General features: G+C 48.1%; 1 protein-coding gene across 1 annotated transcript in view; it reads left to right on the top strand.

The window, feature by feature from the left end:
- adam19a (ADAM metallopeptidase domain 19a) overlaps positions 1–12,132 on the top strand; it is a 43,196-nt gene that overhangs the window by 27,128 nt on the left and 3,936 nt on the right. Inside the window, exons 7-18 of the mRNA XM_086024033.1 lie at positions 1,588–1,653; positions 2,606–2,677; positions 2,740–2,906; positions 4,063–4,147; positions 4,550–4,692; positions 4,776–4,953; positions 7,630–7,719; positions 7,924–8,119; positions 8,754–8,862; positions 10,451–10,655; positions 11,331–11,408; positions 11,806–11,914. Of these exons, the coding sequence (XP_085880159.1) occupies positions 1,588–1,653; positions 2,606–2,677; positions 2,740–2,906; positions 4,063–4,147; positions 4,550–4,692; positions 4,776–4,953; positions 7,630–7,719; positions 7,924–8,119; positions 8,754–8,862; positions 10,451–10,655; positions 11,331–11,408; positions 11,806–11,914 (1,498 nt within the window). The remainder of the gene's footprint in view (positions 1–1,587; positions 1,654–2,605; positions 2,678–2,739; positions 2,907–4,062; positions 4,148–4,549; positions 4,693–4,775; positions 4,954–7,629; positions 7,720–7,923; positions 8,120–8,753; positions 8,863–10,450; positions 10,656–11,330; positions 11,409–11,805; positions 11,915–12,132) is intronic.

The raw sequence follows: 12,132 nt of genomic DNA, 5'->3' as shown, positions 1-12,132 counted from the left end.
CTTTCCAAATGGGAAATTACAGTCAACCCCCCCAGTTTATCACGGGAGATACATTTCAGATGAATTCTGCGATATAGAGGGACTGAGTAATTGATGCCGCCCTAAAAGAATTTTGTAATTGACCATCGATACCACAAAGATAAAAGACAAGAAAACTCTTCAAACGGAGACGGGCATTACCATAATTGAAAAAAAAAAACATTTTAAGAGGAAAGAGGAAGTCAACGCAAACATGTTTTTTCCCCAGATTATGTTCTATGCAGGTCCATTAGTTGAAAGAAGGCATTCCGATAAATATTGCCTTTGTGGAAGAGGAGTTAAGCAGCAAAATGCAGCCGTTTTTGTCCATCTGAGGGGGCGGCCATTTTGAAAATGAACCAATCGTGGCTCGGCTTCAGAAAACAGCTGAGCCGTGATTGGATGGTTACCTCATCAACTGTGATGTCATTTTCAGTCGACGCAAGTGACAAAATTTCCGCCCCCTCGGATGGACAAAAGGGGTGGATCAACTCTTATTCCGCGAACGCAATATTTATCTGAATGCCTTCTTTCAACTAGTGGGCCTGCATAGAACATATTCGGGAAAAAAAGATGTAAATACCTTCATATTGTCGCTGTCCTGTGAAAAACACTTATGTCCAATTATGGACGTTTTTTTAATTTTCACGTCTGTAAGGCGGAAACACCATTCTCGTAAAAATAAGAACGTTTTTAAAATATGACGTAAGCCGTTTTTCACAGGACAGCGTCGATATGTACAAACATACATAGATCAATCCAATTTACATCTATATAAAGTAAAGCCGACCAATTTGAAATTGCTGCCTCAGCCATTTGAAAACTACAACATTGCAATGTCGATTTAAATGTAATCGTTCAGCCCTAATTTCCATGTATCGCTTCAACGGGAACTCGATAACCGAGTTGACGCTGAACTGCACCTCTCCAAGGTGACGCCAGAGGAATAATTTCCTAGCTTTGGCCTGAGCACAAAAAACTGCAACCGAAGAGAGGTTGCCCCCCAAATAAGCGATTGCCGAAACTCAATGATGTGCCTGTTCACTGTCTACTATCAAAATCACATGAAGCTTATCAATGGTCTTAGCTAGCATACTAGCCCAAGTAACCTAGCTTAAACAACAGTCGCTTAATCATTCCCTAATAGCTGAGACGCGAATGACACACAGCAACATTTTTGGACCGGGTGAGCTACCATGGAGGAAAATGAAGCCGGCTTGAAAGTGGCTCTGCTAATGCTGCATCGTCACGGCAAACTTCGAAAGGGCTCCTGTGGCTAACCTTGGATGTGGCCAGCAGCTGTGACGCCATGATCGCGATTCGAAAAAATGACAAATAAATAAATAGTTTGGAATCCGTCTTGAAGAAATCCACTCCTTGCAGCTGGCTGCCCGGATGCAGTTGTTGCTGGCTGGCTGGCCGGCTGGCTGGCCACTACTCCTTGTCACTTCTTACTTGTTCGACGTCTGCCCGTGGTTGCCTTAGAGCTGTTGTATCTAAAAAAAAAATATATATGGTGGCGTTGCCCAATCAAATCCTTCAACCGTCTCTTATCCCCCGTAATTGCAGGTGAAAAGAAACACATGGGGCACCACCAAGTACATGGAGCTCTACATTGTGGCTGACAACACGCTGGTAAGCGACGCTCAATTCGCACATCATGGCATCCGCGAGCTCCTGGCGCTCTTTGACTCACAAAACGCTCGGGATATTCAGCTCAACCGTTATGAAAAAGAAGCACATTTTCTCCCTTCAATGCCGCCATTTAATATGCAATGGGTTTTTTTTGTTTTTTTTTTCAAGGTCCTCTTCCCGTGTGTGGTTAACAACCACAAGCCATAAATTCATCTGTATAAGCGGCACAGATAATGGATGGATAATTAGGTCAGGTTAGGCTGAGGCTAAAAAAAAAGTAAATAAAACCAAGCGACCGACCAAAACGAAACCGTTGTTGCTTTCTTATTGCAGCCGTCGGGATTTAAGAATCCCCCCAAATGACTGCAATGCGATGTTGATTTCAATTCGATTCACTGTTGTTCAGCTAACTTGTTGTTCTCCAACAAGGGTCCGAGCAGATGTCCTCGCGAAGGTCTCGATCAATTGTCGGGTGTCGTCGTGGCCTCGTTTCAAAAGGTGACGAGCATGCGGAAGGGCACCGTGTCAATGGCGATTGCGATCCCACCGGCGGACGCGTCGGGCCGATCTCTCTGTTGCGGATTTCGCAATAAAGTCAAACCTGATCGATAAAATGGATGAATCTCGCAGTCGTAACGTGACTCGGTGGTCAGGAAAAGGTGCGGTGCAAAGATTTGTGCACTTCATGAAATGGAAGCGGAAGTCCGGACTGGGCAATGGAGTCCACGGGTGAGGCACTCTGTCGTCGCAGGCGTCGCTTTCAGGCCCCCGCCGCTTTCATTCGGACTTTCCGTGCAAAAGTGCAGTCGGAGGCCCGTGCAGTTCGTATCATTCCGATGAAGGGTAAGGCCGAAAGCGCCGAAGCGGGACGCGGTGGGTAACACGGAGGCGCGCCAAAAGGCTCGGACCTCGTGATTGCCGCTGACGCTTGGCCGTCTTTCCCCCGCCGCAGTTCAAACGACAGAATCGAGATTATGAGAAAATCAAGACGAGGATCATGGAGATCGCCAATTACGTGGACAAGGTACGACGCGCGCTTGCGACGCGATCGGCGAAGTGACGGACGGGCGCCGGCCCGCCTTTCAGTTCTACAGGGCCCTGAACATCCGCGTGCCTCTGATTGGCCTGGAGGTGTGGACCGAGCGGGACCAGTGCATTGTCACCGAGGAGCCCAACGCCACCCTCTGGTCCTTCCTGCAGTGGAGGCAGAAGCTCAAGTCGCGCAAGAAGCACGACAACGCACAGCTGCTCACGTGAGTTCTCAAAGTCGCAACATGCGGAGAGTCGGCGCTTCTGCTGCGTTCGAAGCCGGCAGGAAGAAGACATTGACAGTCGTTGCTTTGAAAAACACACCCTGTTGTCGGCAAATCGGTCGGCCGCAAAACACCGAACCCCTTTGGAAGTGGAGTGCCTGACAACTTGGCGTTTTATTTTTTCTCTCGAAATGATTGGATGTTTGAATTCTCACTAAAACACAGCAATGAACAAATAGTGAGTTTGCGACCATTTGCGGAAGCAGGCGGAAAAAAAAGTCTCGGCATTAGCTGTGAAAGTAAAGGGGGGGAAAAAACTTGAACTATGGCCAGCAGATGGCGGCATTGGAACTCTCTCGGACGGACTCGCAACAATGTGTATGCAGGGCCCGAGCAAATGTGATTGTGATTGATCAACTTGTTTATCACGTCAAATCTACTACAAAGGGCGTCACAAAAGATGACGGAGATGATTTGCATTTAGGAGGAGAAGCAATGGCGTATTGGACGTGCACACACGTACGTGCACGGCATGCACGCGCACACACACACACGCACACACACTACTAAATACTACTACTACTAAATCGTTTGTAAAGCGTCTCAAATGTGTAATTGTTCCACCGGCGATTTGTGATCATTCCAATTTTTTACCATCAAAGCACATTTTCATTGTTGTTGTTGTTGGCCTTCTATGGAAGAAAAGGACTGTTCGGATATGGGTGAAACCAACCCATGATTTACTGCCGCTTATTAAAAAAAAAAAAAATGGAATTAGGTAGAAATCAAAGTGTGATGAAAGAGACAGTCTCATCTTTTCTTTTCTATTTTCTGTGTTAACCTCCAACACAATATTCTGTGAGCCTTGAATGATCAGACAGAATGCTCTGAATTGGCTGCCACTCAAGAGCTTCTCTTTTTTTCCGGGGGGGGGGGGGGGAATTGGCTGACATTGAAAGAGTTGACATCTGCAATTGACTTGGGTCAACTCGAGCTTGATTTCAAACTTATGAGCATCAAAGTTGGGAGGGTGGCTGGAGGTTGTCGGGGTGGCGTCCCAGCGATCGGATGCGCGTCCGCCTTGAGGTCTGGAAAGCAACGGGGAGGGAGGAGGCGGGGCCAGGGGCCACCTAAGCCATGTTGACTTCTCTCGCAGCGGCGTGATCTTCAAGGGCACAACCATCGGGATGGCGCCGCTGGAGGGCATGTGCAGTCTGGAGAACTCCGGAGGGATCAATGTGGTATGTGCCAAACCAGGCCACACCTGAAAACCACACCCGACACCCTGAAAACTGTTGCGGCGCAAATAACTAGTCTTAATCATCATCATAACAATAATTATGGGTCCAACGGGCACCCAACGCTACTTGGAATAATTTAATTTTTTGCACAACAATCTTATATTTGGGTCATTTTGTGCAAAGGCAACCCAGTTATGAGTCCAAAATTGGGTTGTTTTACAAAAACAAAAAAAAGGTCAAATAGAGCCAAGTAGTTGACGGACGGCCCCTTTATGACTCATAATTTGGTTGTTTGCACAAAACAATCCCGTTGTTTGCGGGGTGGGGGGGTCAAAAACAAACCCCCACAAAATGTGATTTGGTTTTGTCCTTGTTGACTTTTTCTCCTGTGCGACCGTCCAGGACCACTCGGAGCTGCCGATCGGCGCGGCGGCCACCATGGCCCACGAGATCGGCCACAACTTCGGAATGAGTCACGACCACGACGGCTGCTGCGTGGAGGCCACGGCCGAGCAGGGGGGCTGCGTCATGGCCGCCGCCACCGGGTGAGCTCCAAGGCCCCAGCGACCCCCCCCCCCACCCCCCCGGCCAGGCCGGCCGCCATTGACCGTCCGCCGCTCGCCCGCAGGCATCCCTTCCCGAGGGTGTTCAGCCAGTGCAGCAAGCGTGACCTGGACAGCTACTTCCAGAAGGGAGGCGGCATGTGTCTCTACAACATGCCCAACATGAAGGAGCTGGTGGGCGGGAAAAGGTGCGGCAACGGCTTCGTGGAGGACGGCGAGGAGTGCGACTGTGGCCAAGCCGATGTGAGCACGTTTGACCTCCTGTTTTACTCGTCTCTAGGGATGGGCAAATGAAGCTTCGCGAAGCACTCGTGATATTTGTCGACTCTTGTCCGTGGCAGTCTTGGTTTCAAGATGCTGTGGAAATGTAATACACTTCCACTGTATTAGCGTGTATCCTTTAACCAAGAGCGCCATCTAGAGGAATTAAAAAATCAATAAATAAAGTTCACAAGTGCTTCATGAAGCTTCATTTTCCCATTACTACTTGTCTCACCAAGACTTTGAGAAGTGTGTCTCTTAGGCCTGGGCCATATATCGATTGTTTAGAATTAATTCCATTTTTTTTTTGGTGTGGGCGATTTTAAAAAGAATCAAACTGAGTGCTTTTTTTGTTTTTTTAAGGCTTTTATTGTGAAAGGGAATTTTTTACTTAAGTGTGTGGTAGTGATAAAAGACAAACTTTCTTCTTCAAAAAAAAATTGGGAATTTTGAATTGAATTTTTGGTGAAAAAATCAGAGATTGTATTTCCCAGCAAAATCGCCCAGCCCTGGTATCTGTGGATCAGAACCAGTCAACCCCCAAAAATCTGCAAATACTTGATGCCTCTCCCTAAAAAGACTTATACTGTCTTGTAATTGCGGCATAGATTAGGGCTGAACAATTTTGAAAAGTAGTCTAATAGCGACCCCCCCCCACACTATTGCGATTGCACTTTACAATATGATTATTTTTCCCAAGGTCCTCTTCCCCATGTCTTTTTGAACAAACACAAGCCTTTTCTTTTGCTGCATTTTGCTCCTATAAACGCGGGCGGCCTCATCAGTCATGCCGCCGCGTGCGTGCGTGCGTGCGTGCGCGCGTGCTTGCACGGATGCCGCCAGGGCTTGTCCAAAGTGGACAAGATGTTTGCCGCTCGTAACATCAAGCCCAAAGGTTAAGCAAACCTTGTTTGTTGTTGGAGCGGCCGAGCAAATTGGTGGCTGGCAGCCGCCGGTGGCTGCGACTCGACTCGACTTGATTCGTCGGAGGCTTCCGAGGCCCTTTTTTGCCATGCAAATGACCAGCTGCACATTTGCTGATGGACAAAAATCAACAAGCTTGACGTTGACAAAAGTACTCATTGATAAAGTACTGATTCTTCCGTAAAAGTGAAATTAAAAAAAAAAAAAAAAAAAAAGTGCAGTTCCAAACGTTTTTCCCAAACGTCGGTTGCGCCCTCAAGCGCATGCTGCTGCTGCTGTTGTTGTCGGCGCTCGTAATGTCCTCTCCTTTCCGTCACGCCGGGATCATTTGCCGCTCCCCCCCCCCCTCGTCTACCCCCCGCGCTTGAATCAACTCTCATGTTTGTTTGGAGGAGCAGAGCAGCGGCTCGACCGAGGGCGCCATGGCAACTGGAGATGCTGCGTGCGTGCGTGCGTGAGCGCGTGACACGACGGCAGCAGCATGTGGCACCTCCGCGTCATTATTTTTGTACTCAGCGCCCAGCCCTGGCTCCTCGCCAACATTCTTCTCAAGTTTTGACTTGTCTGTCATCCTCCTGAATCTTCTGGCCGCAGAATTGAGGCTGTAAAGTGTCTCCAGTTGAAGCCTTCCTTCCGGAGCGCATTTTCCACTAGGAGATGATCACTCTGACCACTGTCTTGCTCATGCTCGGATTAGAACTTTGGATTTTTTTTTTGCCATAACGTCACACGGTGTTGAAAATGGTGGGTTTTTTTTTTTGTTTTTGTTTTTTTTAGCATTCGGTCTTCAATATACCTATATGTTTGGGGTATGCACATGCACAAGTCAGTAGCCTGTGGCATGATGGGAAAAATGCAAAGCTTTTAGCATTTAGCCTAGAATTATCCTCAAATGTATTTGCAAGTACGTTTGAATGTATTTTCCCGTCAAAAATGTTTACTCGCACACTTCAATAGCAGAGGAAAATCAAAGAAAACATCTTCATTTGGATTTTTTTTTTACTGTCAGAAGCCTGTTTCCATTGTTGTTTTTTTGCACTTGGCGCATCATCGATGTTTCGGAAAAGTGACCAAAAAAAAAAAGCTGCAGAAGCCACGGTTGGCAGCTCTTCTCTTCATGGCGATTGAAACGCACCAGTCGCGTTATTTCAACACATTCTGTCAAGTCCCGTCATAAAGTCAACTTTTAGATTCCCGTTGAGTGCGGCAGGGTCGACCTTCTTCAAACTCTGAGGACTGACTGTCACTTATTTATTTTTTTTTACATTTATTTGTTTACTGGCGAGAAAGGTCTTCCCAAATGAAAAAAAAAAACAAAACAAACTTTTTTTACTGACAGAAACGTGCTTCTGCCAGTAAAAGTTGAAAAAAAAATCACTACTGGGAATAGGTTTCTGACAGTAAAAACAAAACAAAACAAAAAAATCATTCATTTCTTTTTGTTTTTTTGGGGCTGGCAAGAATGGGCTTCCATAGCAGAGCGTCCCCACTTTTCTTCAAATGACCAAATTCATTTGTGCCACCGAAGTGCAGCAAGCCGTGAAAGGCCTCATTCCCAAACACCAAATTGCTCGCTGGTCAGTGATTGAGAAGAGCGCCAACGACAAATGAGCAACCCCGTGGACGTTTGACGACATTTGCGATGAATTCAGCTCGGACGCGTCCAAAAGGGGAAGCGAGGTGGACACAAACGGGTGGAAGACTAACAGCTGCCTCTTGTTTGCCTGCCTGCAGGAATGCACCAACGACTGTTGCAATGCCAACAATTGCACCCTGAAGGAAGGGGCGCAGTGTGCCCATGGAGTGTGTTGCCAAGCTTGTCAGGTAGTGCACGCACGCACACACGCACGCACCTTCAAACGCTCTCCGCTCTCATCGCTTTCGTCCGATTCTGACACGGCAAAGACGAGCTCGCTCAACTTTTCACTTGACGGAAATGACAAAACGCTAAGCTCCAAATTGAATTGCCATTTGTGACGTGATGTTTTTTCAATTTTGCCCAACGCGTGTCCGCTCTCGCCGCGGCAGTTGAAGCGAGCGGGCACCATGTGCCGGGGCCCGGCCGGGGCCTGCGACCTGCCCGAGTACTGCACGGGGGCGTGGCCTTACTGCCCCGCCAACGTCTACCTGCTGGACGGCTCCGCCTGCCAGTCTGGACGGGCCTACTGCTACAACGGCATGTGCCTGACCCACCAGCAGCAGTGCTTGCAGCTCTGGGGCGCCGGTAAGCATGAAAAAAAACAACAACAAAAAAAACTGCTTTTTTGATCACAAAGCTTTTTTTACTGTCTGATAGCAAAGTAGTGCTTTAGCGCCATCGACAAGCAATTAAGTAGCTCAGGTTCTGAACGCCCCTCAAAGATGCCACAAGGTAGTTCATCCTCAAAAAGTTGTTTTTTCCGAAGCCGCTCGGCTTGATAAGCCGGTTGGAGCTCAGCAACGCGGCTACTTTGGACCTGGCGTCGGATCCAAGTGTCGACCCAACGTGCTGGCGCAACTCCTCAACCCTTACTGGGCGTAAATAAGCCCAAAGTATGCTGACGATGCTGGCGTAGCGATTTCACACCATTTGGGTGACGTATAACGCAGCACTTTTCCAAGTGCTCCAAAGCCATGTCTAGATCGCAATTGGCGTCAATGAAGTATTCTGCATTCAAGTGAGTGACAAGTTTCTCTGTTGGGGCGGAGCTAACTTTGGGTGCTCTTTTTTTTTTCTTCTTCTCTTTAGCAATGTCTGCAAGCTCTTTTCAGTATTTTGGAGGGTCGAGTAAGATGACCTGGAAAAGATTTGCGTAGTTTGCGTCATACTTTGCTATTCCTGACCCAAGTCACACAATTGGACGCGCTGTGTTTTCCAGGCGCCCGTCCGGCCCACGACGCCTGTTTCGAAGACGTCAACGCGGCGGGGAACGCCTTCGGGAACTGCGGGAAAGACGAGCGCGGCAACTATGTCAAGTGTGCAAAAAGGTGATCGCGAGACGCCGCGGCACGAAACGAGCTATCGCCAGCAGCAAAAAGGGACGTTGGCGTCCTCCTTTCCGATGTTAAGGAGAAAACAATTTCTGGGAAACAACTGTCTTGATTCTTTTTGGTTTTGCGTCCAAAAATCGCACAGCTGAACGCGCGCACTGGAGATGATTTGTGGGCCCATGTGTTGTCCTCCTCCAACATCTGTGTTTCTTTTTTTTTTTTGGGGGGGGGGGGGGGGGGGGCGTTTCCATGGCGCGCTGCTCCTGCTAATTAATGGATCCAAATGAGCAATTTAGTTATGTTAATGAACCTGCGGATTAAGGAAGTTGATTGCCGCGCTGCCCGCAACGATTACGTGGCCCCTCGGGAATCATTAGACGATGTTGCGGTCGCGGCCAGCCTGATTAGAGGATATGCAAATGGCAGATCTCCCCTCTTCGGATCGGACTAATCTTTGCATTAGTCACCGCAACAACTCTGCTTCATCTTCCTGTAATTGTCATCATTTTTTTTCCCCTCAGATGGCGTGTGTGACTTTGCGTACTTGTTTTCATTTGCATATCAATGAGGAAGAAGTCGAAAAGTATTTAGACTACCTGGAAAGTGGCCTCAGTTGATTTTCCCCCCCCCAAAAAAAAAAAAAAATCCCAAATTGTCCCCCCGTATTGTTCAAGGCTAGATAAAAATTACAAAAAATGTTACGTCTCATAGAGGTTTATCAGGACCGAGAGGGCGTAAAAAAAAAAAAAAGAACAAAGGTGTACTTATATTCCAAGGTCAAATGTCATGTTTGAATTGTATGTACCGTAATATAAAATCTATTTCGACTGGCGTTCCAAACGCCAGTCCAGGAACTCCCTGTTCCTGTTCCTGCTGCAGTCACAGCAACGTCGCAAAATGGGAATCTTGCCCGGTTTATGGATGAATAGTAAGGACATGTCGCGTCCCGCGCCGAGTCCGTCCGCTCGTGCGTGGGTTGGCGAATAGCGCCATTGCCCCACTCGCATCGGCCACAAGCTGTTGGCGGCACGTCGTTGCCCCCGTGCAAAGTTAGCATGCGAGGGGCCGGAAGTTAAGCGGCCTTTTCAGAACGTCACAAAGTGTCCTTATTTTTTACATGCAAGAGATAAATGGTGTCATGACGCTGTCTAGTCTTACGATCCGACATGTTGTCGAGTGAACGGGTGAATATTTTAGGCCAGCGCAGTTAGCCATACATCAGTTAATTCGTTTTCATTTCATTTTGACTTTTGTTTTTGGAATTCATTTAGCTTTCATTCCTTTCTAGAGCAGTTTTTTTGAATGCTTTGTTCTACTTGCGTTTGTATTAGTTTTAGTTTTTTTTTTTTTTTTTACATGTAGTAATACTACAGTCACTAAGTGTTTTGTCATAAAGTAAACATAAATACATCAGAAATAAACTCGGAAAGCTCAGGTATGATATTATAGACAAAGACGGAAAGGAAGGACATTTTCCCTCTAATCGTCGTTGGTTTTAGTGAGCTTTGGCATTTTTGTTGTTGCTGTGTTTTGTTCGGCAACATGTTTTTGAAGTTGGCGTTAACCAAGGCCACCTTGTGTCCAGTGACGCCAAATGCGGCAAGATCCAGTGCCACAGCGCCGCCAAGAAGCCCAAAGGCACCAACGCCGTGTCCATCGACACCACCATCAAGACGGGAGGCGTGGAGCTCAAGTGCCGCGGCACCTACGTCTACAGCACCCGGGACGGCCAGGGCGACCTGCCCGACCCCGGCCTGGTCACCACGGGCACCAAGTGTGGCCGGGGAAAGGTGGCGGCTCGCGGCTCACTTCGCATCCGCTTCACGCACTTTTGTGCCTTTTCTTCCCCCCACCCGAGCACGTCTCCGGGCTAACAAGAAGCGCCGACCACTATTCCCAGCAAGGCGGTCTCGTAAAGTGGCCTCTCCAGACTTGGTTGAAACTCCATTTATTTATGGCTTTTGTTTTTTTTGCCTCAGAAAGCGCACATGCCGTCACGTAGCAAGCAAGCAAACCTAGCAGGGGGGGAAACAATAATTGGACTCTTTTGCATGAGCGGTTTAAAAATAACACAAATGAATCATAAAAAGCCTCTCAAAAACAAACAGGAAATAGAAACTTCCACTGTATCGGCGTGAATAAAAGGTTCTGAGAGCAAAATCATATCGCAGGTGCCCTGGGCACTTTTTGACCATCTCAACCGCGACTGTGAAATTCCAAATCAACCGGTAAACAAACAACAAGTCAGCCACCTTTTCATTTATTTTCCCTCTGATCTCACTTTTTATTTGCTTCCACTGTTGTGCCGGTTTCTCTGACTGCGATGAATCCTTATTATTACACTTGGAGACGGGAAAGAAAAAAACGCTGGGATTAGTTTGTTTGCGTGCTTCTTCTCCCGCGCGCGCGTGCGCCTCGTCTCGTCCGCAGCGTGTGATTCCGACTGGCTTGCGTTATCTTCGCAGGTGTGCCGGGAGCGCCGATGTCAAAACGCATCCTTTAGCGAGCTGGAGACTTGCATCTCGCGCTGCCACGGCAACGGGGTGAGGACACGACACAAAAGCTGAGCCCACCGTCACGCCCCCGTCGCAAAAACGGCCGCAATGAGACACTACGCAAAAGAAGGGCGGGGGGGGGGGGGGGCAACAATGTCTGTAAGGATTTATTGGAGCGGCAGAAGCAGGCCTGAGGCAGATAAGGAGACATCGTGCGAGATTCATGGGTCGCTAAAGCTCAAGCTTGGTCATCTGGCTTTTTGCTGATAATGGAAGCAGCAAACGTCCACGTAGGCCAGCATGCGCCAATCCAGTTCCATCATCAAGTCGCGGCCGAGCTCGCACGCGCGTGTCGACACATCCGATCCAGACCGTCTCGCCGTTTTGCTTTGCCGTCTTTTTTTTTTCCCCCTTGGACTTGACCTGTCCGCTGTGCCCGCTCTAGGTGTGCAACAGCAACGGCAACTGCCACTGTCATCCAGGCTGGGCGCCCCCTTTCTGCGAGAAGGCGGGACTCGGAGGCAGCGTGGACAGCGGCCCTGTGCAGTACCACAGTGAGTACACGCACGCGCGCACGTTTTAGGGAAAATTGCCTTGAATGCGACTAATACACCTGGGCACCAAGGTTATTATTGTTCATGAAAATGACGAATGACTAAAACTACTATTAAAAAAAAAGTTGATGCTCGCAAAATACCATTGAAATGCTTTCAGACAGATCTGAAATGACAGCGGACGTTTATAAAACGAATTAACTCTCATTTTCTTATAC

This window comes from Filicampus tigris, chromosome 2 (genome assembly GCF_054856515.1).
Source record: "Filicampus tigris isolate MCC_2025a chromosome 2, RoL_Ftig_1.0, whole genome shotgun sequence".
Taxonomy (NCBI): Eukaryota; Metazoa; Chordata; class Actinopteri; order Syngnathiformes; family Syngnathidae; genus Filicampus; species Filicampus tigris.
Note: the sequence above shows the minus strand (reverse complement) of the source record. Positions and strands in the feature narration are given on the sequence as shown.